The following is a 27,664-nucleotide window of genomic DNA, read 5'->3' on the forward strand; positions in this document are numbered from 1 at the left end:
ACTACATCACCAAATGGTGCTCCCATCATATGGCCACTAGAGGTCGCGGCCTAAGAAAAAACATAAATGGAGGTCGCAATAAGCTGCTTCACAAGCAACCTACGTGATTTTCTGGTGAGGACGGGCTGCTCTTCCAAGACTTTAGCACTACTGCTCTACATGCAATTACCTGTAACAAATCAAGCTGCAGTCCATTCTCATTTAACTGAAATGTTTATTCTAGTAAACAGTACAGACCATGTCGAGAGAAACACTGTTCAAAATAAACCAGCATCTGTTCCCTCCTCAGCTATTATTCTTCCAAATGGTTCTTTATCAAGTTTACTTTTTCTTCTTTCTCTTCTCTTCTGTAAGACAAATAGACCATAATATGATACTATACAGACTGTATACACATTGTATGCATTTTAATAAAGACAGTTCAGATTATTTTGCCTACATGGGAGGACGGGCAGTTGAAGGCTGAACAATTATCCAAGCATTCAAAAGGCTTTGTACGTAAATCAAATTTGAGAGAAATAACATGAATACTAAAACAATGGATTTATTAAATGGTAAATCTTGATATTTTTCAGCTGTCATCCCACACAGATTTTTTGTTTATTTAACTGCAAGCTTTGCTGATAATTACAAACTATTGAGAAATTCCCCAAAATAACAAAAGCATTTTGAGTGACTGGTTGGTCGATTCTGCTGCTAGTGGCATTAAATCAAAGCATGAACTTCCTCGACAAAGTCGGGACAGAGGCGTGGTTGGTTGCGGGTGCATAAATAATCATATTAAAAACATATGCTACATATCAAAAACATCACACTGGTTTCACATGATACACAAAACAACAATAAAAATAAACATTATCTATTGCACAATGGAGGTATCAGGTTACAAATACAGTATGAATGATGGTACCGGTGTGGAACGCACCACTCTAAGCAGTACACTGCAGATGGACTGGGGGAGGGAGGTGGACAGGAACACATGAAGAACAGATGGAGGGTCACAGTTCACACCAGGGTGGGTATCAAGTATCAACATTTTCTGGTACCGACTGAAATGTGTCTGTAGCAGAGAGTGTCAAAAAGTACAATAAGATGGCATCAAATAAATACTGGGTCAGATTTATAATATTTTAACTTACACCTGGATTAAACAGTTTCTGATGTTATTTGCCTAATTTTAGACTAATTTACATTAAAAAATTTAAAACATAGGCTTATTTTTAAAACAAAAGATAAAGTGTTGTTTGGTGTATGTACTGGAACTCAGGTATCATATCCCCGCTAGAGTCAGAAAGTTCCAAATGATACCCAGCCCTAGCTCCGAGTGTGTTAACGTGGACACAGCTTTTCTATTTGAATGTTAAGTTCCTTCTTGACTTTAGAAAAAAGTTTTTATAAATAGCTTTTTCCTGAGCTTTCAACTGTGAAATGTGTGTGGTTGAAAGCTCCAGAAAAGAGTCCACCTCAAGTTTTCTAATATTCAAGTACTTTCTGCTTCTGGGAGGTACTACAGGCAGCATTGGGCTTTTTCTATGAAGCCCTCTGCTTCCTGGACGTTGCTATTTATACTGTGTGAAAATATCACAAGTTGCCTAAACCCCCTCCAAGTGCAGAAGGTACCATAGCATCCTGTGACACTCAGATCTATTCTAAATGATAGATTTCTGTCCACGTCTCATAAAGTGGTTTTCTTTCTAACTGCAGCTGAGCCATCTGGCTGTGGTTTAAACACCACAAACACACTGAGACCAAACTGAAGTGGACACTTTGAATATTAGTAGCTTCTTTTTGCTGTGCAAGCTTCTTGTCACATTGTTGTGACCAAGTTGGCGGCACTTTAGTTAACTGGATATGACATTGTTAACGATGGCTTTCCATATTAAACTAAAGTTTAACAGTTGGCAGTTAGCAGCAGGTTATGTAATGTTAATGTTAGCATTAACAAACCACTAAAAACTAGTGCCCAGCTGTTTCAGGATAGAATGAGCCTTTTGGGGTTTTTTGATTGTTGCGTCTTCAGTACAGTGTCAAGATTTGACAACAAGCTAGCTTGTAAGCTGATAGCTAATAGCACCCTTTGGTTTCAATGAGGAATTAAAACTGATGGGATGAAGTTCTTCATCTAGTAACATTCTCTCTACAGTGTGACAGCAGCACAGCAAATATTCAAAATGTCAACATGTTTTATGGCTCAGAAGTAGATAGAAACTGTTCAGGTGTTCAGTCCGTGTACAGTTTAGAAAAGCTCACTATGTACCAGGGACACTGCACCCCAACAGGTACAGTACGCTGTTTGTAACAGCTACAGCAAAGTAAATATTCATGATATGTAAACAAGACAAAAAATGGCAGGGAGAGGCAGTTCACATTTCCTGGCAGAATCAGTGGCTGCACATCAACTTTAACTCAAGCATTTCTGTCCAATTTTGGTGAATTCACATTACATGGATTTTTAACATTTTTACCCTCAGTTACACACATGTATAATATCTGGGGAAAATCTAAACGTTATCGATATTTAAGTCCTGATGGGGACCTCCTCATCACTATCATCTTGTTCAATGTGGTGTCTGGAGAAGCAAATGTAACATTAATAACACGTCCTCCTGCCCTACTAGTCAGTGCAAAGCCCTTTTTTAGAGGCTGCTGTGATCAAACACCAACACAAAGTTTACATACTACTTACCACTTAGCTCACAATAGGCTTAAGGTTTTAGTGGATTAAAAAGTATTTTGTTTGAGAGTTCCACCCAAGATACAGCTTGTTAGCATTTTACAGACACCTAGCCCTGATCCAGGGCAAATCATACTGCATATCAGTCCAGGGTGGATATCTGATGGAACCTAGACATTTTGGTAAAATTTATTTTGGGAAGAATGTTAGAATATTCACCCCCCTGATAGTGGGCAATACAGTTAGCAACGTTTAAGTCCGAATACAATGAATGAAAGATGTGCAACAGCCAGTTTTTCTTTCTTTGAAGCCAATACAATCTTGTTTTTGTTCCTCTATACCTGCCTTAGAAGTCATTAAGGGATGTTAGTATTTTCTAAGTTCTTCCTTCAATAATCTTGGTTGAAATGTTCCGAGTTCCGTCAGAAGACATCCAGCACTGTATTACATCGTATGATGGTTCTGAGACCAAAGAACTGCTAGTGGTAAAAATGGTCTCAATAAGGAACACTAACAATGTCAACACCTTTTGCTTTAACTAAGCCAAGTGTTCGTCTTCTTTCTGCCAAACAACAAACTCAATATGTCATTCCTTAAAGTACCGTTGACAACACATGTGCTCTGTGCAGACTGTTGGGTACTGACTGAAGCATATGATTGGTCATGGACACACAGAATACAGACTCGCATATGTAAAATCCAACACAACATGATATTTGAAACTACAACAGAGGGGCTCTGAGTGAAACAGAAATTTTGACAGAATCTGTTCTGTTTAGAGTCGACATCAGCGTCACTCGAACATCAGTCACCACTTCAAGTAAAAGGGACAACTCAGAAAAACAAGGTGAGTGGTTAAGTCCATGTTGGATCATGAAACATGGCACATCAGAAACTATGACACATCAGAAACCACATTATTTTCAAATTCCAGCCTAATGACACCTGCCAGCCAGTCCCAAAGCAAATAAAAATTAGAGCACAAAACAAACTACAAGTTGGATGTTCTTTTAAAACAAAAACATGCCAAAGTAACAAAATATTAACCAGCTGAAGTAATAGCTGTTAATAGCCTTGGTTTCTAAAAAGAAAACACAGTCACTTGTAGAAAAATGAATTCCCTCATCTTGCCTTTGATTTGTTGCATGTGTGACATCACAGCATTGGGATCAGAGCACAGCTGTCGAGAAGAGGCGTAGTTTGCACTGTTTATCTCTATACACTGGACAGCGGGGTAGAGAGTACTGCAGGTCATCACAGCAAACTCTCGTCAGCACACCCTCACACTAATGGACAAAGAAAATAAATCTGTGCAATTTGTTACTGTAACAAATCCAAAGGATATGTTGAAATTTAAAACGTGATTTTTATTTGTCAGGTACTTCATGGGAGTGAAACGTGAACATATCCGACTAATGTTGGTTAAAAGGTTTCTTTTTCACACAGAAAGAGCCAGTGGAGGGGGGAGTCGCTTCTGGGTCTCAAACCTGAAAGTTTGACACTTGCCTGCTTTGCCTGCTTGATAATCCAGCCATGTCAGTACTTCAGGTGAAAGTCTCTAATCTCATAGTAAAACCTGAAGTGCAATAACTAACCCAGAGTCGGATGATAAGTTCAATATCATTTTCATTTCTGTATATCCAGTACAGAGTTTTGCCTATCTTTGTCCAAAGCAGAGGGAAATAGTTAGCCTCCAGCAGAAGTGAAAAAACTCAACTAATATCAACCTTCTCACTTCTTATCTGAGTCTGGGTTAGTGCCAGTATTTCCTGAAAAAAAAAAATAATGAGAAAACTGATTTGAAAATTCTCCATCCTGAGGAGCGAAAGTCTTCTCTATATTCCTCTATAAACAAATAACTGAAAATATATCTGTAAATGTAATACCTCATTCTGTAGCATCTTCTTACCAGCAAAACACTCTACAATACTAACTGACACAGTCTACTCCATCAGCTCAGTCATATATCCATGTCACCCCTATACATCAGCAACAGTCCCTTTTAAGTACTACCTTGGCAGTTTGAACTGTAGTGTTATTTTACTCACTGCTGCTAGTTACTACTGACAGCAACTGTTTGTTTAACATGCTAATATATGCTACTTCCCTACATGGTGAGTAAAACTGCAGAGGAAAAACATGCTAAATTCAAACTGTCAAGGTTTTCTGTCAGCAATGGCCAGCAAGTTGGCTCAGTCCAGTGAACAGATCCATCACATTACTGTGCTGCTACTACAGTGCATATACACAGTGCATCCGTTTGTTTCCATCGAGCCCCTCTTGCCTCCTCTTCTCCTTCTTCATCCTCTCTAGAGTTCTGCAGTGATGACTTCACCACCTTCAGTTTCAGTTTTGATGTCTACTTTTTAATGGTGGAGTTTGGGGGGGGGGGGCAGGTCCCCTGTGTGTGTGTGGACCAGATTTTGAGAGAGTTAGTTCAGTAATGTGCTTTCTGTCTGAATATTTAGATGTCAGTCATGTTTGTTTGCATGTTAGCCTGTCTATATGCTGTGTGTGTGTGTGTGTGTGTGTGTGTGCGCGCACAGACTGCTGGTCATGCGTTGGACATCTCAGCCTTGCTGAGGGCGATGGCCAGCTCCAAGTCTTCCTGCTCCTGCTGTCTGAGCCTCTTCAGCCGCTCGCGCTCTGCTCGCTCACTCTCCCGCTTCGCCCACTCCAACTGCTGAGCCTCATTCCCAAACTACAGAGGCAGAGAGGGGGAGAGAGGGAGATGCATTCTGTAACATCGCTGACTTAATCTGTCTTAAGTGATGTCTGACATTTTTAAACATTGATCTCTATTACATAAATGTCTGTTATTCAAATAAAATGTCACTGACTACGTGAGAGGCAGCACAAAGCTCTTTCTTCCCCCCACAATGATGAACAGCAGTGAGATGGACAATAATAATAAAGTGTTGGATTTCCTACTTTATTTTCAGCTGAATGTTTATTGGACCTAGTAGAGCAATATTTAGGCTCCTTTTAAGGTACACCTGTAAAATGTAATGTAATTCAAAACAACAGCTCAGCCATAAACTCTTCCTTTACAAAGATAATTCAAGTTTCCTCTTTCATTTTGATTACTGTAAAATGATTTGAAGGAACTGAATTATATTTGTGTATTAGACTCAAAAACTACATGAAGGTGTAAACGCCTTATTTACGTCAGTTCAAATAAAAGTTTGGTTAAAAGCAATACTTGCCAGTTAAATCCTGGGATACACATGTAACATGCGTCCTTCATTCATGTTAGAGACTGAGCTTTCTGCTTATAGTTGTTGGTAATCTTAACAGAGTAACAACTCACTTGGTCATAAGTATGAACATTTTGGTAATCCACACAGTAAACGTCATTTCCTTTTTCAGCAAACACATGATGTAAGATCTATCAAAACAAATTCTCCAACATATATCTGAAATGAACTGCCTGTATGGTCATTATCACATTATTTGATAACATACCCAGGCTTTCTTTGTGTGAATTTTATTGTGTGTTCAATATCTTACCTTGACTTTGTCAGGTCCTGTCAGAGAGGTGGATTACAGAACAGAGTTATAAACCAGAAATCTCTGAACTCAGTGGCTCTAGTCTATCTTACAGGACGTCACACCACAGCACAAAGATACTGTAAAGGGATACCTGCTGTTCAGTCCTCTCTGAAACACTTTATCTGTCCTTCTCATTTGTCTTTAGCTACATGCTAGTATTTTTTTTTATTGAAAGCAAGTTATTCAGCCAGCCTCAAACTAGAGGCTAGTTAGTGATCATGAAGTAAATCATGAATTGCAACGCTAACAAGATGCTGAAGTTGAAGTAGACACTTGCCATTTGCCAATAAGTGCCACAGATGAGACAAATGGAATGGTGAAACCGAACTGTCAGAGAATCCCTTCAAGTAGAAACAAACAACACAGAACTGAAGGAAAGAGCAGCTGAACATCAATTCAACAAGAAGAGACGTGCCATGCAGAAAGTGAGAGAAATAAAAGAAAGAAATCACCCCTATTTTAGCTTCATTACACTGGCTCCCAGTATGTTTTAGAATTCTATTGATCACTTTTAAAGCTCTTCATGGCCTCTCGCCTGTTTATTTCTGACCTTTTAGCCTATACAGGCTAAATAGATTCTATATGAACTAAATGAAAGGGATTTTTTTAAAGTAGACATACAGTGGGGAGAACAAGTATTTGATACACTGCTGATTTTGCAGGTTTTCCTACTTACAAAGCATGTAGAGGTCTGTAATTTTATCATAGGTACACTTCAACTGTGAGAGACAGAATCTAAAATCCAAAAATCACATTGTATGATTTTTAAATAATTCATTTGCATTTTATTGCATGACATAAGTATTGGTCACCTACCAACCAGTAAGAATTCCGGCTCTCACAGACCTGTTAGTTCTCCTTTAAGAAGCCCTCCTGTTCTCCACTCATTACCTGTATTAACTGCACCTGTATGAACTGTTACCTGTATAAAAGACACCTGTCCACACACTCAATCAAACAGACTCCAACCTCTCCACAATGGCCAAGACCAGAGAGCTGTGTAAGGACATCAGGGATAAAATTGTAGACCTGCACAAGGCTGGGATGGCCTACAGGACAATAGGCAAGCAGCTTGGTGAGAAGGCAACAACTGTTGGCGCAATTATTAGAAAATGGAAGAAGTTCAAGATGACGGTCAAAGATGACGGCATCAATCTCCCTCTGGTCAATCTGGAGAGCTGGGACCACAGTCTCAAAGAAAACCATTAGTTCATGGATTCAAATCCTCAAGGTGGGCGCATCGTGTGAAGTTTGCCAGTGACCATCTGGATGATCCAGAGGAGGAATGGGAGAAGGACATGTGGTCTGATGAGACAAAAATAGAGCTTTATGGTCTAAACTCCACTCGCCGTGTTTGAACACCATCCCAACCGTGAAGCATGGAGGTGGAAACATCATTCTTTGGGGATGCAAAGGGGACAGGACGACTGCACCGTATTGGGGAGGATGGATGGGGCCATGTATCACGAGATCTTGGCCAACAACCTCCTTCCCTCAGTAAGAGCATTGAAGATGGGTCGTGGCTGGGTCTTCCAGCATGACAACGACCCGAAACACACAGCCAGGGCAACTGGCTCCGTAAGAAGCATCTCAAGGTCCTGGAGTGGCCTGGCCAGTCTCCAGACCTGAACCCAATAGAAAATCTTTGGAGGGAGCTGAAAGTCCGTATTGCCCAGCGACAGCCCCGAAACCTGAAGGATCTGGAGAAGGTCTGTAAGGAGGAGTGGGCCAAAATCCCTGCTGCAGTGTGTGCAAACCCGGTCAAGAACTACAGGAAATGAATGATCTCTGTAATTGCAAACAAAGGTTTCTGTACCAAATATTAAATTCTGCTTTTCTGATGTATCAAATACTTATGTCATGCAGTAAAATGCAAATTAATTATTTAAAAATCATATAAATGTGATTTTCTGGATTTTTAGATTCCGTCTCTCACAGTAGAAGTGTACCTATGATAAAAAATTACAGACCTCTACATGTTTGCAAGTAGGAAAACCTGCAAAATCAGCAGTGTATCAAATACTTGTTCTCCCCACTGTATGTTAAAAGTCAAGCTAATTATTTTTCATAAATAATTAGATCATTTATATACAGTAAAGCAGTCAGTTTGTGGGTGATTGAGTGTGGTGATAAAAAGCAAACCTACAGTAACATAACAAGACAAAGACATACACAACAAGAATGTACAGCAGATGGAAAGCACTGATCTACTAACAACAAGGTAGATGGTGGACACAGTAGTACACACACAGCAAGGTCATGTAGGGCAGACAGATTCAAGAGCTGAGAGTTGAGAAGTGATACTGCTGTGTCTCATATCAGCCAATTAGACAGAAGCATTATTCCCAGCTAAGAACGGTGAACAGTGATTATCTGCCTGACTGAAATTAGAAATGCATGTTATTTTGAAAACAAAAACAGTTATCTGAATGATTATTGTGAGTTCTTGTAGTTATTTGCTAATGGGTTACAGCAGGTTTGTGTTTGTTTCTCCGAGACTCTACTAGTCCATCGTGCCAACACACCACTGCTAATCTGTAACGGCCCGGGGAAACCCTAACAAACCTATGATATTCTTCCTGCCAAAACAAGCAAACATGTAAAGGGCTGACGCCCGTTTCCTGCACTTTAAGAAGATGACAGTCACACTGCAGCTCTGTTCTGCAGCCTACACAGCTTTAATGCCAAACTGCGATTTGTAAATTGGGTTCAAATGTTGTCACACAGTGGTCAAAGGGGTCATTTTAGGTTTTAGTTTCCCTCTCAATAACAATCACAGTCAGGAAGTTAAAGTGAGCCCTTGAGATACTTGGATACAGTTTCACAAACTTCATAAAAATTGTCCTGTAATTACCCTTCGCTGCTTTTGGTTGACCTTTAGCTATGGTATATGTCCTTGTTCTCACAACAAGTCACCACTGCTGAATAAATGTTTAAAGGACTAGTACATCACTGAGAAGATCCGTCTCATGTCGGCATTAAGTACATTGTTGGAGCCAGGACGATGGTTCGCCTAGCATAAAGACTTGAAGGAGGTGGGAACAGCTAGCCTGTCTCTGGCTATGGTGCAGGTTCCTAGATTCAGTCCATGAGCACAGGTTTTGGTCTCAAACTCAAACAAGACTCCAACAGCTCCCAGCATGGAACTCCCTCTTTAAACACAAACTGTTCTCTTATTACGGTCTGTGTACAGATTAAAGCTCTAAGCTCTTCAGCTTCTGGTGCGCCACATCCCTGTGACTCGAACCAAACCCAATTTCTCCACAGGGACATTAAAGTATATTTTTCTCTATTCCAAAAAAAGAGATACTGTGTGCTAATTAGAGCGCTGTAGAGGATGAACTCTTTTAGATTATGAAACAGCAGAGCAGAGTGTGATTAACAATCTGAGAAGAGATAGTGATAGTGAACAGATAATGATTAGAATGAGCTGCAACAGAGAATCTAAAGCAGAGTGAGCAGGCTGCCTTCGTGAGCGGTCCTGTCTTGTTAACAACCTAACTGTAGGTCAGTGCATTCACTTTAGTAACTTACTGTATTCTATTGTACTTTTTAATCTGTATTGTGACAGGTGATATATTCTTTTCTGGTGTTTTGTTATGAATATAAAATTGGATGCAGCTTACTGCATTGGACATGCATTAGATGGTTGAAATCAATATCACAGTATTAACTGTATTAAACCAATGTTTGTCTGATATTGATATATATAGCAAATGTATTTAAAATAATTGAGGGTAATGTGGTGTCGGGGGACTGTGTTCCTCTTATGGGTTACAGAAGACGTTACCCACGTAGAACGTGAACTTTTTTTTGTGTCTAATCACTTTAATCAATTTGTTTGTAATCATTAATACAGACAACGGAATTCTGTCATTACATGATATAATTATATTGTCACAATAACCAGTAATCACCCTGCCCTAGTTAGACAAAACCTATGCTGGCTCAGCGTTAATACTGTTCAATAGTTGTCTGGTTATGTTGACTCTGTAACTATTTATACTTGGTATCCGCTTTTACAACATGTGCTGCTGTTAAAGCACCACTTCAATCATCAGCCAATCACAATGACTCCATTGCTACCTGGTAATAACATGCAAATTATCTGAACAACAGATTACAACAATTATTCGATTAGTTGGTTGAAACAATTGTTAGTTTCAGCCCTGATCTGGAAAGGACATGTGATCCTGGGCCTTTGCCTTCACACCCGGTATTAATAAGCATTCTCTTTATCTCTTAATTCTGCCCACATTGTGATCAGATCTCAATATACAAATTAATTTTTTTTAACTGATCCACTGTCACTGTAAGACTGGTAATCATATTTCAGTCCAAAAACATGCTGTTTTAAGCCATATAGTAGTGACTGAGAAGCATTTATTACACTTCTATATAATGTACTTCTACTACCCTTACAGAGGTCTGCTACACCCTCTGCCTTTGAGCATTCATTAGTCTTTAGGAGTAAACCAAAATCACTATAACCTAAATCTAGTGACTGTGCTGGGCTCCAAGCAGAGCTTTGTGGCCTGCACTGGACACTGACAGTTAAACAGTATCACTCATCTCAACTTACAGAACTGAAGTCTGCAAAATCCGATGTAGATTCTTTAAGAGGTTTACTTGATGCTGAAGATGGAGCGAAAGGGTCTTTGCCGCTGAAGGGGTCTCCTGGCCCCTTTTTACTCTGAAATGGGTCGATGGCATCACCGCTGAATGGCTGGAAGGGGTCACATGGTTTGGAAGGGTCATCTGTGCCAGACATGCTCACTGGTGTACTCTTACCTAAGGACATAAAGGACAAAGGGAACCATCACCACAGAGAGGAGACACGTTTTATATCATCACCACCATTCCAATACATGCTGGCTGACTAAAACCAGGCATACACAACCTGTGCACGGCACTGATGTGACTTTGTCACGTGACAACAATTTGACAAGTGACTTGAAAGTAAAAATAAGTCTAAATCTGAAAATCGAAGGCATTCTTTAAAAAAGATCAGTAAAGGGAATAAGGGTGTCTGGGACAGCACAGAAACAATCTGCTCTGTGGAGAAAAAGCATAAAAACAAACATGTAACCAGATCAAGTGCTAATGTGTTCAGTGATAGCTGAGAAATACCATGACTCATCACTGCAGATCACATGAGTAATTCTCACCTTAGTGAACTATGTTGACAATACAGGATCTGATTTGATCTGTTCTGAATTAAAACACACAAGTACTACATTTTCTGGTTCTCACAGTTCTGCCCACGCCCTTCTTCACCCCGGTGTCACCTCAAAGCCTCTGAAAGCCGCAAAAGTTTCATCTTCACATGCGGCACACCAAAACAACTCATAGTCCAGCACTAATGTTTCTGTAAGTTATCATATGCAGTGCTACATCCTCCTAAGAGAGGAAAGATATAAAAACAGCTGGTATAGGAAAAAACACCCAGCAAAAGACAACTGCCAAAGTACTAAAACCAAAAGTGATACCCCATAATCCACTGAACCATTCTCAACGGTTTCCTGGTAAATCATTTGGTTGGGTTTCTGGCCACATAACCAACTGTTGGTTCACCAATTTACCAACTACACAAACAGACAGGTGTTGTTTCATCACTGCTATATTTCAAAGCAAATACTGGCACCAAAGCAACCAGTAATAAATACTGGAAAATTAGAGAAACAGCTCGAAGGAGAAAGTTCATCCTCGACCTTCAGAATAGTGGTTAGAAAGCTCAACATACACCAGTTCATTTATAAAGTCAGATTTAATACTGTAAATAGCCTTTTAACCCAAAGCCAAGATATTCAGTTTACACTACAGATTGATACAGTTTGCATTTTTGCATAAAAAATGACTACTGACAATTAATAGATTATCAAAATAGGTGTAGATTAATTTCATGACATCTGACTAATTGTTTCTGCTCTATATAAAACATTTTATTAAAATGTATTGTGTCAAGAGGTAAAAAATATGTAAAAATCAAATTTTTGTGTTTTTTATTTAGCATATGTGACAAATAATCTCAACTGACAGTCCACTAACTAGCTTTATTCTTGACTTTAAATTCATTTGTTACATTTTAATATCTCTTTGACTGCATTTAAGAGTCTTATAGAGGCCTTATATTCAGTCAGTATAACTGAAGATTTGCAGAGACGGTGAAAGACATGCTGCTATCCCTGAGACCAAACAGTTCAATACTTTTGGGAAATTAACCCTAAAATTCAATTGTCATTTACACATCCCTGTTTGTCAGACTCAGTGATGCTGTAGAACCACAGGTGGATCTATACAAGAGTAAAAATATGACAAAATAATAACCATAGTAATGACAGTTTCTATTAAAAGGGAGCTGAAGTTGGGGCTGGCAGAGGATCGTGGGAACGTTAAGAGTACATCATGTAGCTTGTATAGGTGTTAAACCACAGAACCAGTCAAACCGTTGTCATACAACACACACATACACATTTAGTCCTATTACCCAGATAACTTGGCTGATCGGGGTGAGCAGTTCATTTCACACTCCACGCCGAGCAAAACTGCATGCCTGGCAATCAGTTTTTTCCTCTTTCAGTAAACTGCATACACACACTCACACTTGAGAAACCACAATCATGAGCTCCACCCTGTTTTAAAATAATCCACTACATTAGTGGCATCTAATTTTAATGTCTACCACAGGATTGTACATGCAGCATGCCGTATTTAATCTACTGAAAACAATACAGCTACAGCATTGTGTGCCCAATCATGCCAGTTTATTTGTAGCACTGTCACTGCAGCCTTGCCCTATTCACACATCATCAGGTGATGAGGGAAAGTGACAGAGCATGCATGTGAGTGTGTGAAGAAAACATAAAGACACTAGTGTGTAACAACTGTTACACTGGTAACACTGCTGCCATTCGCCAACTACACACAGCCTGCAGCCTGACCTTCTCTGAACCACTCACCCTTGTAAACACACACACACACACACACACACACACACAAAGGGAAGAGAGAGGAAGCAAGTTAGGGTGTGTCTGAAAACAACAGGCCAAGCAAACCACATATCATCGCTCTTACAACATCAAATTCACATGCGCTTACAAACAAACTGCAGAGCAGCAGTTTGTGAACAATCACACTATAAAAAGGACTGTAAATCTTGAGCATTAATGTGAGGTTTAGCCGATGGTCATTGCAGAGTGAATGGTAGAGATTGCCTGACTGACAGCTGTCTGACTGTTGCTGTTGAACAAATTAAAAACCTGCTATCAAAGATGTGACAGTCTTTTCTCTAGTCCCCTTCTACAACCACTGAGTCAACAGTGTTAGCATCTGGCACAGTGTAACAGAAGCAAATTTAAGATGAGGATTCTGGGTAACACCAAATCCCAAGGGACAATGTTGTGCTGTCCCCCAGATACTTTTTGCCAAACATCCTTTCTGATCATTACATCCATAAATAAAAAACTATTTGAAAGACCACAATTTGAAGCATTACATCCCACATTTTTCACATATCTTTTCATTATCTATAATTTGTTCCTATGTCATAAATGTGGGCCAGCAGTTGGAGCACTAAAGCTACACTACACTGAAGTTCATGTGTTATGGGCACTGAAGTGGGAAGTGAGAGCCTCTATACTACTACCAATCTAATTTCAGGCTTGATTTTAGTTGCGTGTTCACACTTGGTTTTTGAGGGTCCTGTTGATGTACACTACTGTCCCATCATTGCAATTCACTAAGGAAATGGAGGGACTGTAGTCAAACTATTCCAAGAAGATGTTAGCAAACAAGCAAAGAAAAAACAGATGACAGCACAGGGCACTTGATATGTAAAATCAATAAAAAACCTAATGTTGCTACATGATATTTGAGATGTTTCCAGTTTAACTAGTAGGTCAGCAGCAGAGATAGGCTGATCAGATCAAGATAACTTGTGAATAAAGTGAATTGATGTAAAAGTGAATTACTGCTGGTCCTGTATCAAAACATCATCTGAGAAGTGACAAACGCAAACTTCCAAACAAATGACAAACTCGCTATTATCAATATTACAGGATATACAAGTTTTAATATGAGATGTTACAGTGCACATCACTCCTTGCCACTGCCAGCTAAGTGCTTGAATTGAGAAACTACATAGCATATACAGTGTGTGATAGCAGTGGTTTGGCAAATACGTGAAGGCTTTTATCTTCTCTGTACCCACAATGACATTCTTTCCTGTTGACAGATCAGAGCAGAGACTTTCTGCGTTGGAAAAAAAAGCATTTCTCTGGTGAAACAACATCTATATTTCAACACAGCTTACAACTATACAGTTTACTACATCAAAGTTGCCATTCATAAAGATCTTATTGTAGTCTTTCACTTTAAAATGAAAATTTCTTTACAAAAAATAGTATTTGTATTAGCATTGGGTTACTGAACTCCTTTCAAGGCAACTGGTATTTTCATAGTGAAATATTGTATCCATTTCAGCAGATGAGAAGCAAGTGTTCAGCACTTTTCAAAAACACAGCTGCAAAGTGTTTTATAGAACAAAAAAATAGTGCACACAGTCAAGATAAAAACAATATAAAACATAATAACAAGGTAAATTAAAACTGGTAAAAAGCAAGTGATAAAAGAGGAATAATTTTCTATTGATGAGGCAGGCTGTGTGAACAGCTAAATAGGTTCTACCTGAGAAGCGCAGGCAGCAGGTAAGCTCATGAAGCACGAGTAAATCTATAATGTAGACAGGAGCAAAGCCATGTAGGGCTTTAAAAGTTTAAATTCAATTCTAAACTTAACAGGTAGCCAGTGCAATGTTCCAGGATGGGTGTGATATGGTCTTGTCTCTTAAAGTTTGTCTTTCGCTGAGCCCTGAATACAGGGAATTAAAGTAATCCAGATGTGATGAGATGAAAGCATGGATGACTTTTTCAAGGTCTGCACACTTATACTTTTTTAACTTTTGCGATGTTTCAAGTTGGAGGAAGCGTGATTGTATTGCTTTGGCAATCTGTGTGTCAAAACCAAGCTCCAAGTCAAAGATCACCCCAGATTGTGAGCGGAATGTTTGATGTTGGAGGACAGTAAGTAAGTAAGTCTTAAGTTCAGACAGGAAGAGTCTAAGATAGGATTTTTCCCAATTTGGTGTTACAGAAGCAAATCCTAACTAACTTTAGGAATCCTGTCTTATCTCAGGTTAGGAAATCCTAAATACTCAATCCAACATCGCTTATCAACTTTTATGTCTGTTACCTAGCAACCGATTCCACTTTTCTCATCTCGCCGAGCTAAACGGCTTTTTAATCGCTGTTTTTTGGCCGTTTTTTAAATCAAACATACACTGAAATGGAGCAGAAACAACAACTATCATTGGACTTCATGTCAGATGACTTAGAGGTGTTTGTAACCTCCATCGAGAAATCCAAATCCACATAACGCTTAGCTGGGGAGATTAAAGACAGAGAGAGGGCTAAAATAGTGGACAATATCTGGCATCCAGCGGAGCGCTGATGCTGTCAAAAAGAAATTTACAGTGATATGATGACACAGGCCACTGTAGTGTCCAAAGAGCAGATGAAACCGCTGGTGGCTCCTCCTGTGCTCCCTCACTGATCCCGGCAGAAACCCGTAGGCTTCTCTTCTCGGGAAAGTAAATCATAATAATAAAGGCTGCGGGCTAACGTCATCATGTTTTTCATGTATTTCTTGAATTTAACGATCTCCTCCTATCAAAGACTTGCATTAGGATCCTTTTGTTACATCAAGCCTTCACATTAGGCTATGTTATATAATGAGACATTATCTAGCGTTACATCGCGACATACTTTTGTCATCAAACACATCGATAGAAACAATTAAGTTCCGCCTGTTGACATTTTGTTGATAGTGTAAAAGCAATAAAAGAGCAACCATGTGGATTAAACGAGTTAGCAAACACTACCTGGTGGAAAAGTCAAAGTTAGGACAGCTTAACAGTTCTCCTAAAGTTAGGAGAGTTTACGAAGTTGGGATGCTTCTGTAATACACTTTTCTTATCTAAAGTTAGGAAAGGATTATTGACTTAGGAACTGTTAATCTGTAATGGCCTTTTTCCTATATCAGTTCCTAACCCTTATTACCATGGTTACCAAGCAGTTAGGGTAGGATCTGCCGGTTAGGAAGTTTTTGTAATACGGCCCCTGGTTCCCAATATCTTTTTAAAGTCACACACACATCTCCCCTTTTCATTCTTCAGCATGCCTGTAATACCCAGAAGGGTGGTGACTACGGGCATGATGGTAATGTGGTAATCACACAAAACAAAACCAATCTGATGGTTTCTGATAAAGCCCCTTTATCAGAGCCATTTAAAGCTAACCTCTGTTTCACTAGCCTCAGCAAGACAATGTTTGTCCTCACAGATGCATTTTCATCATTCATCTTTTTGAGAAGATCAAATTATCATAACTGGGTTTTCTGTGCAATCCAAGCTAAATGGGTATCCAATAGGGGTGCAACAAAGCTGAGCTTTCCTGGAAATACCGGAGCATCTGAAGAGGAGGCGCGTAACGTTGTTGCTCTGTGGATGATGAAGACTTGTCTCGGTATGCTAGTTAGCGAGCTAGCTTCCCGTTAAAGCCGTGTTACTTCTATGAGCTGCAACGGTTTCTATACAGTTTGCTTTGGACAATTTGATTGATTGTTAATGGCGCTGAGAGTAGCACATTTATGATACACAACGGCCGCGTTCACAGTCCAGATGTGCCCCAACTTTACAACCACAAACGATGCATCACTCATGGCGACGTTCCCACCTGGAGAACATGTTGCTGCCGAGTGCGCAAGATTAGACAAGACCGGACAATTTCATACTTTCTAAAGAAGAGAAAACGGTTCTCCTGTCTGTGCGATTTTTTTAACTCCCTTAAAAAAATCAGAGTTTTGTGAGTTGTTGAGTTAGGGGAAAATATATAAACATGAAACACTGTCTACTATAAAATCGTTAATTAATAATTATTATAAACTGTAAATTTGGTAAATGTAATGCATGACGTTATTCCTTTCTTCGTATATGGTGTCAGTTTGTCCCGGTGTGTTGCAGTACTGGCGTGTAAACTTTCTGTTGCTGCAGCAGAAACGTTCATTAAAAGATGCATTTTTGAAAGCAGTATTTATTTTATTGTTGTGACTGTTAATTAGCACATGCCTAAAACAACCTCAAGTTAAATTTAAAAGCTGATAGCTAAATAAGACGCATTGTGTAATTTTGCAATTCATAATGCGAATAGTCCATTATTCGTTTCAATAATCGATAGATTAATCGACTATCAAAATAGTCGTTAGTTGCAGCCCTAGTATCCAATATTACAGAAAGCCTACATGGTGGAACACTCACCACTGGGTGGTTTGGGTCTTGGGGGAACACTTTTCTTCGGTGGCAGGGCTGGCGTGTCATTCTTCCTAATAAATGGATCATCCACAAACACTGACTGAAAAAGAAAGAGAGAGAGGAAGAATATGTGGTTCTATCAGCACCAGCAGTAATTTTAATATACTATAATATGATAGGCAGTGGCCCAACATAGGTTATAAGTTCAATTTTAAATGCGACTAAGAAAGTGTAGTGGACCACTATGGATGCTAATGAACATGTTGTATGTTCTGGTTACATGGCCAGAGTCATAAAGCAAGCTCTGTGAGGACTCTGAGATTAACTTTGCCCCAAACATCTTGTCTTCACAGCAGGGTCTGAAATTCACCTTATTCACTGCCTGTCACTGTGGCAGTTAAGTATTTTTGTCTGCCACTGAATTGAAATCTATGCACCAAATGAAGGAATAACATTTAAAGAGGTCATATATTCTTTGTGGCTTTTCCCTTTGTTTATTTTGATTTATATCTTTTTTGTGCATGCAATAATTTTGCAAAGTCCACCCCAAAGGGAGTTATTGTCTCCCACAGAAAACACTGCTCCTGAACTGCCTGGAAACAGCTTGATTGTAGTCCAGCCTTTACTTCCATAAGCTATCTGTGTCACTTTGTAACACGTGTCAAAATGCTCAACTAGCGGCTAGTGTGGCACACCCTCACACCAGGCCAGTTAGATACCCTCCAGGCAGGCAATGGACATAAAAGTTGCAGCAATGTGCAGTATGACAACAATATGGTGTTTTTTGAAAATGAAACCATGTAAACCTGTTCTGGTAAAAGCCCTAAATAAAATGATGAACCTGAAAATGAGCATAATTTGACCACTTTAAATCATTTACACATTGTTCAATGTCAATAATGTTGTCATTCTCTCTCTAGTCCAGCTTGGACTTGATCCTGAAGGTCTAGACAAAATGGAACTCCTGTTGGCCAAGCAGCATAATTCAGAGACTGTTGTGCCAGATCTTTACAGAGACCTGCCCCATCAACTTCCCAGATCAAGTATTCAGCAGTCTGCCCGTGTTCCGAGCTGTCAGATCAAAACTCTGTTAAGACGAGAGGAAGTGGTGTTTTGTTTTTTTTTATAGGTTGTTTTAACCACACAAAATTACGACCTCTGGCTGTACAATGCAAACACATGACAACGTATCAACATGTCACGTATTATAAATAGCCATAAAGTTGTACACCTGTGGTGATGGGTTGGCTGGAAAGATAGCAACTTAGCCGCCTTTCACCTGAAAGACCAGCACTGATTTGTTTTTTTAATAAAGTTTAGTAGCATTAGATACGTTAGCTTCATAGCTTTAGCCAGCTAGCTAACTATGTTGCTTTACAACTTTGTGCTGTATAATGACAAATAAACATCCCTGCCATCACTGGGACAGACTGTGTTTCTTACACTGATTAGTGGATGTGCAACATAGATACATTAATACAAGTAAGTGATGCAGGGGTGTGCATGCTAAAAGTCGAGAGAAACAGAGACTGACGGCTCAAGCTAAAGTTGCCACGTTACATAGAAAAGGCACGAAAGCTCTAGGAAGCTTGACGGAGAGGAAGAAACATAGCAGCTGAACAAATGATCTCAGAGCGTCCCACAGAGAAAAGGCACTGCCTCGCCCTCCCTCTCCAAAGCCACATCTGCCATTTAAAACACAGGTGAAACTTTTCTTGTGATACTGGGGCCATGCTCTTGATTACTAAAAATAACCTGATTAGGAAAAGGTCAGTAGTAGCTCACATCTATTACATTAATAATATGGAATTGCTCAAAGTATTTCACTCGTGCCTCCCAACAATCACTCAGCTAAGGAACAGTGCATTTTTAAAGTGATTTCACTGATTAATGTTACGGTTCCTCCACTATGTTTCCACAAACGAAGACATCTTGCCATTCATGGTTGCATTTGTATATTCATTTGTTGTTTAGTAATTATTACTAATGAGTGTGATTAGTAGTTGAATAAACCTTTCATTTATAAAGAACCTGGTTATGAGTTTGTGTGCTAGACTAAATTAATTAATATGCTATCAATTGTCCCTTTTTGAAGGGTGGTGCCCTGTTGCTGATTTTAATGTGAGCTAAATTCTGTTATTTCATGTGAGCACTCTGGACAGCTGGAAGGGAGTGTAAAAGAGCACCTTCCTCTAATTTGCATCAATAATTTTAAAGCCTATATTGTTACATAAGGATGGTACTAGGAAAAAATTTGTGTGTTAGTGTGTTTTCAGGTGTAGTTTTGGCCTCTGGTACCTTCTGGTAGTCTGGGAGCCAGCTGGCCCTGCCTTCAAAAGGGTCTCTGGGCTTCGACATGTGGCTGAAGTCTGCAAATCCAGTGGAACTGTTGCTGCTGAACGAACTGCTGCCAAATGGGTCCAGCGTGCCAAACAGGTCTGAAAAACAAACGCAGCCACAATTCATTTCAATCAACAAGCTTTTACGAGTAACCATAATTACTAGCTTACTTAAAATATTCAGTATTGTTGAGAGCATTCTACTTGTTAATTTGTTGACTTAGATCAATGGTTTTGAGGCCATACCTTCAATATACATGAAATCCAATCCAACGCAACAAACTATACCACCGATAACCATAAGGATGTCTGGCACAGTATCAGCAACTATTTACACCCATTTTTCAAATTAATTATGGCTTTTTAATTTTAGAAAATGGTGGCCACTCAAAATATTGACACTTGACACTAGTTTGGAAATTTTCACTTAGGGGTGGACTCACTTTTGTTGCCAGCGGTTTAGACATTAATGGCTATGTGATGTGTTATTTTGAGGGGACAGCAAATTTACACTGTTATACAAGCTGTACGCTCACTACTTTACACTGGAGCAAAGTGTCATTTCTTCAGTGTTGTCACATGAAAAGATAGAATCACATATTTACAGAAATGTGAGGCGTGGAATCACTTTTGTGAGATATTGTATAGTCGTTTAGCAGCTAGGTTACTGTTTCCAGGGCATTTAAGCAAGTTGTTCTCTGGCATTAAATTGATTCTTATTTAAATATACACTATTCTTTCTAAAAAAACGAAACTGGGTTGAGAAAAAAAATCTCCACAGAGTAGAACAGCTGAGCTGGATCATTTCCAGTTTAGCCATCAACTAACTTGAATAGGGATAAAATTATTTTATTGTGCTGCTCTTCCAGACTTTCCAAATGTTATCTAGAGGTGCAACAACTAATTGATGTAGGCGACAAAAATCGATTATTAAATTTATTGCCAACGAATTTAATAATCGATTCGTTCATGTCATCATCGGGCCGTAACGGCACGTAGCTTAATGGAGTAAAGTGATGTGAACAGTAAAGTTACTAAAACAACATCAGCATTGGTAGTAACACCTTCACAACCTAAAACCTCCAGAGTGTGGGAGCATTTCACTCTTCACTCAGCCAAAAAGGTCGTGAACTGCAGTGTCTGCAAAGGTGAGCTGACACTGGAGCATCTGAAGAGGAGGCGCGTAACGTTGTGGCAACGTCTGTGGAAGATGAAGACTGGTCTAAGTAAGTTAAGCTAGTTAGTGAGCTAGCTTCATGTTAAAGCTATGTTACTTCATTTAATGAGCTGTAACGTTTTCTATACTGTTTCCCTTGGTCAATGAATTGTTCATGGCGTTGAGAGTTGCAAATAATCATGATACACACAATGAACCTGTCCACGTTGCAGATGTGCTCTAACTTCACAATAATAAACGATGCATCACTCATGGCGATGTTTACTGCTGGGTTGTGTGTGTTGCTACTACAAAATTGTTATTATTTGTCCCCTTTGGTAAATTCGGCAAATGTAATACATGACGTTATTCCTTTCTTTGTATATAGTGTCCGTCTGTGTGTTGCAGTACCAGAGTGTGAACTGCTCCGTAACTAGACCGAAGATCAGCTCCTAAGATCAGTGCTCGCACAGCGCTGCACACACACAGTTTTTTGTGCCGATCACAGATTGCTGAAAGCAGTATCGGTCGATACCGATCACAGAGTCTATTTCAAGCCTTTCATTTATCATGTAGCATTATACAGTATACTGTATTTATTTAATTAGTCCTAAAAACATTTGTTAAGTATTAAAGTTAACAGATGATAAAGTATCATGAAATGACAACTGTTTATTTTTATTGCCGGGAAACATAGCTCAATCTGCGTTAGAGACTTAAACCATAGCAGCCTTTGCCTGGTTACTGTGAACATCTTATAGCTTAACAAATATAGTTTTACTGTGGAATAAACTACAAAAACAAACAGCATCTTAATAGATTTACTGCAACTATAAAAACTGCGGCAAAAAAAAGGCTTTAGCCAAAATATTTAGGAGATAAAGGAGCTCATGGATCATGAGCTCCTTTATCTCCTAAATATTTTGGCTTTTTAATCATGAGTCCATGATAACCTCAAGTAGCTGCTTTTTGTTCTGGAAAGCTCAGGCTTTAGGGGGAGAGAGATGAGTGGAGAGAGGGAGAAGGGCTACAGAGAGGAGTCAAAACTGTCATCAATGACATCTGAAAATAAGGGACATTTAAATAAACAATGCTAATTCCATATGATACTGTTAGTATGTTGTTAATATTACTTATAGTTACTATTTTCATTCGAATTTCCTATGGTTTACCGCTAGTGTAGGCCTAATATCATTTCAGTGGGTTGTTTTCATCTATTAAATTCTTGTGCAAGAAACACAGTGGACATCTTTTCCATAGGCCTACTGCCACCGGCTTTACCAGAGGAGAGACTAGCAAACACTTTAAATACGGCCAGCAGCTTTTTAGTTGATTTCATAAAGGTTAAAAATACGGAAGATTTACGAGGAAACATTTAAAGGGAGGATACCTATCAGGTGAGAAGAGAAAAACACGGGAGAATCCCGGGGAAAACGGGAGGGTTGAGATGAGAGGAGTTGAGAGAGGAGTGGGGGAATGAGAGGCTACATCCACACCACTACAGTTTAATAACAAATACTGTCTTCTCCGTGCACAGCAGCGTTTTAGCTGCCTATCAGAGTTGATCTCCGTCCATATTAAAACAACTGAAAACACACATCTAGTGCTACACGTTCACGTATACTGGGCATGCGCGTGCCGGTGTAAACATGAAGCTGATGGTCTACTCCGAAGATCTGGCAAAAGAAGAAAGGAATGCAGACCAAGAACCACACCAGGACTTTTTTTGCATTGACCGACAACAAAGTGGAACTGTTACTGAAAGCGACACGCGAGTACAAAGACACTGTGGCGGTGGGAAACAGACCGGGAGTCGTTGCAAATTAAGTACGGCAACATGCACAGTAAGTTAGGCTAACTGTTAAGTGTTATTTACACAGTACGTATATTTTAATAAAAACACTGAAACTAAAACTCCGTCAGAAGCATCATGTTTTGTTTTGCATGACTGATAAGACGGAATCAGTCGACGGAAAAGTCCTCTGTTTTGCCCACGCGGTCGGCGGCGTTTTCAAACAAACGTCTCCTGGAAACGTAGCAAAAGGTCTCCCTTATAAAAGGAATACGGGAGAGAGAGAGAGGCAGTCAGCTGATTGAGTACATGGCGCCTCTCTTTGCATCAGAAACTCACTGAAGGATCAGTCTCTCTCTCTGCCTGATGATTTCACATGATCGGTCCTGCTTGTTGCTCCGCTTGTCTGACTCTTGGCTACTTCCTGTTGGAACCAGCGTCTACTGCGCATGATCGCGCAGCATAACCGCGGTTTAATGACGTAGAACAACGGCAGAAACACCGTAATTCTGGTAGCTGCACCGAAAAAAGTTTCATGGCTCTGTGTGTTTGTCTGACTCGGATCGTCACTGATTAATCAGCCCACCTACGAGGCTCACCTGTGAAACACCAACGCAGCGTCACTGATGGCCGAATAGTTTTTTTAGATTGCTGAGAGCTTATAATCTAAGCAATAAGGTTACATCTCTCATGTGTGACCGGGTGTCACAGGGTCATTTTTGGGCCTACATGGATCCCTCCATGCAGGCTTTGGTCGGCTTCACTGTCTGATCTCTGGCTTACCCCCTTGGTCTGACTGCTGCTCAACTCTCATTGTAAATTTTTAAACCATTTTAGCTGCCGTTGAAAATGTGTCTGGCGAGTATTGCATCATCTGATCGGCTTTTCTGATCGGCCTTTTTAGCGACCACCAATCAAACTAGTTAAAGCCATTATCGACCGATTAGTTATTTCTTATGGTATATACCTATTCGGTCCATGAAAGGCTTTCATATCAGTGGAACTTTATGTTTCTGCCACAGAAACGTTCATTAAAGGTTCAGCATGTAATATTTCTGAGGCTGTGTTGACAGAAATGCAATATAAGATCCATAACTATGTTTTCAGTGGTGTGTAAAGACCTTACATAATGAACCATTATGTTTTTATTACCTTAGAATGAGACATTTATATCTACATAACCGCGGGCACCCCCTGCTGTGGAGGTCGCTGTATTTTGTCGTCATGTTCCTACCATAGCTGACAACGGACAAACAGCGCTAGAGAGCGCGTTTCGTCATCACGGCGTTCTTCTTCTGCTTGTGTAATTGTGTAAGGAGTCAGGACAGGACAGCTACAAACAGCTGACGGCAGAAATCACGGATGTGGATTTTCCCAGATGGAAAGCTATAAAGTGGGATAGACGTTTTCAAAGCGGTGCTGAAGTTGCCTGTTTTGTGCTGGACAGGTAAGTAACTTTGTTTGTCAGACTTTAGCGATGCTAAAGTTGTTTGATAGCTTTAGCTTGAAGCTGGCCATAATCACAGAGGTGTTTCCCCTGTCAGTGGTGTGAAATATGTAGTGTCATTATTCTCCAGCCTGTGGTTTGGCTTTGCCGGTTACGTTAGCGAGACAATCAGCTGATCAGTAACTTAAATTGGCAATAAAACTGTAACGTTAGCTTAGAGCATGGAAGCACCAGCCAGCTAAACTTTTACTGGCTGGTAGAAAAATCATGTAAGGGTAGTTGGATTGGTTTATTCTCCAGCGCTGGCGTTGGCTTGTGGTGTAAATATGTAGTTGGATTAATTTCATGGAGTCACTCTCTCTCCAGCGCTCTGTTTTTGGCTTTGTATGTTGTTTGTGAGAATCAGCTGATCGCTAATTGGCAATAAAACGGCAGCTTCCAGCATCGAAGCTCAGATCAGCCAGCTAAACTTTTAAAAAATGTGTAGTGGATTGTAATTTCATGTAGTTCTTCTCCAGCACTCTGTTATGGCTTTGTTAGGTGGACAGAAATGCGTCCTTACCTTCCTGAGACAAACAGCTGATGAATATTATTAGTAATGAAACAGATCAGATCAGCAGCTAAACTTCACATTTTACTGCCCTGGTGGAAAACATGTATTTCTTTTTACTGCTAATGGTGACATATATAACAAGACCGTGCGCCTATCAAGTGACCAATAACAAATACTTTCAGAATTTGCATTAAAAAACATAGATTTTGGATATTGCTTCCCACTGTGCACACAAATGTCTAATTTGTACTTTTACATGCTAGATGCCCATTAAAATGTTGCACCGTTTTACCACAAGCTGAAATTATGGCTGTCAGTACTACTTTGTGTTTCTGTTGTATTTTAAAAACTTAAAAAGACATTTTGGTAAGATTTGCAGATTGCTTATCTAATTAATTAAGCAAAGTGAGAGGAGCCTTGATCCTCACCAGCTAATGCCTTTGTAAACTTCATGTATTATGTGGTTTATAATGGACTGCAGATGGTGCAGAAACAGTGAGGCTCACATTGTCCTGGTATCTGTCAGTGGTCATACTTGATGAACTAGATGTGATATTTTTTGAGATGTTCTTCATTTACTTTGGTGTGTTAGTCCAGATGAGCCAACCCTCCCAAGATGTAAAATAATGGATTACAGGAGTATGACACATCATGTAGCACTTCATTTCTTCATGTGGCTGTTGTTTATTAACGAACAAGTAAGAATAATATTTTTTAAAACATGGTTTTACTGAATAATTAAGTATTAAATATAATTTCTTAATATATCTATCTAAAGAAACCTGATTTCTTGACTGGCAACTCTCTGCTATCTAATAGATGACATCTTTGTCCTGTCTCAGGCACAGTAGCAATACTGCTCGCTTGGATAGGGGAGGGGGGTGCAATTCGCAACTCACCACTAGATGTCACTAAAACTTACACACTGAACCTCTAAAAGATGTATTTTTGATAGCAGTATTAATTTTATTGTCTTAACTATTAATTAGCACATTCCTTAAACTTTAAACTTGAGGTTGTTTTAAGTTAAAGCTGAGAGCTAAATAAGAGGCATTGTGTAATTTTGCAATTTGTAATCTGAATAGTCGTCCGTTTCGTATGAATACAATAAATCGACTATGAAAATAGTTGTTAGTTGCAACCCTAATGTTATCAAACCAAATGGATCAAATTTGCAGTGGTTGTCTCCATCATTTTCATTTAAGTCTATGGGGAAAAGTATTTTTGGGCCAGTGTGCGTCACGTGACAGACCTGAAATTTGTAATCGTTTTTTCCAACCTACTCTGTGCTCACTTGGGTCCCATCAAATATGACAGCTGCAGTAGCTTGAAAAATAGGGGGCTCTGAATTACTGTTAGTAAAGGTAATTCATTTATTTATTATTTTAATTTTGGCAGTTCCCATTGGAACAGGATGAAGATTGTAAAACTAAGATTTAAAATAAAGACTTTACTTAAGTATAAAACATTTGTATTCTATACAGTCACATGCTTGGATTCACCACAGCCAGTGTGAATGTTATGAAGCTGCACTGGAAGTATTATCGACACAAAATCTGAGTTGGGACGTGAATGTGTAGCAGTGAGTACGCAAATGTGACACCTTTCCTTTACAGCCATGGTTTTAATAGGCAAACCAACATGGTAACCTTAGTCTGTGCAAACATTAGCCCAAGTGAGGTGACAGGCTAGAGTTACTCCAATCACTGAGGCATTCAAGTTAACCCTCTGTGTGTTTGTATGGACTACTTTAATATCCTGGAGAAAATGTGAGCTTCTCTTGTGCAGCAGAGAACAAACAGCTGCTTGAAAGGGGTCTAGTGCACTCACTGACAGCAGACAGATCTATTCATTTAAGAGTTATGCCACCACAAAAACACTTTAACTATCAGTGCCAGAGACAGATTGAAGGACATCAAGACTGACTCCCATTTAACATCACATTTGTCAGGTTGCACCAAGGTATACCAAGGTTACAACCTTTTTCATATCTGTGGTTGTATTAAGTCATTGTAGGTTGTTGTACATCAATGGCATTACTGGATATTGCAGAGAACAAAGACTGACATATTCCTTTCGTTGTTGAATTAAAGAAATCACATGAGGTAAATCATACCTGGACCTTTGGGTTTTGGGTTGCTTGAAGAGAATGGGTCATTGCTTGTGAAGTGACTGGTTTGCTGCAGGAAACATAAGAAGTAGTACCCTGTTAATAGTAAAATTACTCAGGACACAGTATTGAGTTGTTTTTTTACCATCTACATAAAATCTGATTTTACCCACATTTTGATTTTTCCCTTGTTTATACTATTTGAATGAGCAGCATCCAGAAATCTTAAGAGATTCTTACAGCAACCATCCGAAGGAAAATCCAAACTCAACAATTGTATTAGTGGTTACAATAAGCCAGATAAAAGTTTTCAGGAGGGTATGAAATTCTCCACAGTAAAGTCTGAGTACCAACAGAGGGAGCTGAAAGTTAAGACAATATATGTCGGACCTTGGCAAAACACAAGGCCCACTTATCCACATAATATAGTATGCAGTACAGTGGTACCCCAACAATAAGCCGTCATTTAAAAATCTACACTCTTGGGATTTATATAATTATTTACATTAAAAGTCCATCTTCTGGCCTTCAACAAATACCTTGGAAGGTAATGTGGCACTTTTACTGAAGGGGTCTGGTGTGGAGAAGGGATCCATCTTTGTGGTCTTCTTGAAGAAATCTTCTGATGAAGCCTTAAACGGATCAGTCTCTTTGAATGGGTCTCCACCAAAAGGAT

The 27,664-nt window shown here is 39.4% G+C and overlaps 1 protein-coding gene across 4 annotated transcripts; it reads right to left on the bottom strand.

Moving 5' to 3' along the window:
- Nucleotides 1-194: 194 nt before the first annotated feature.
- On the bottom strand, nucleotides 195-27,664 carry LOC119901322 (epidermal growth factor receptor substrate 15-like 1; the record flags this gene model as incomplete). Of its 4 annotated transcripts, none has more annotated exon segments than XM_038716951.1 (7): nucleotides 195-5,375; nucleotides 6,185-6,201; nucleotides 10,856-11,017; nucleotides 17,598-17,691; nucleotides 19,890-20,029; nucleotides 26,995-27,058; nucleotides 27,528-27,664. In XM_038716951.1, coding segments are annotated over 7 exon segments (761 nt in total), but the record flags the coding sequence as incomplete, so codon positions are not given.

Source organism: Micropterus salmoides, unplaced genomic scaffold (genome assembly GCF_014851395.1).
Source record: "Micropterus salmoides isolate LMB-PRFRI ecotype aquatic unplaced genomic scaffold, ASM1485139v1 Ms_hic_scaffold_13, whole genome shotgun sequence".
NCBI lineage: Eukaryota > Metazoa > Chordata > Actinopteri > Centrarchiformes > Centrarchidae > Micropterus > Micropterus salmoides.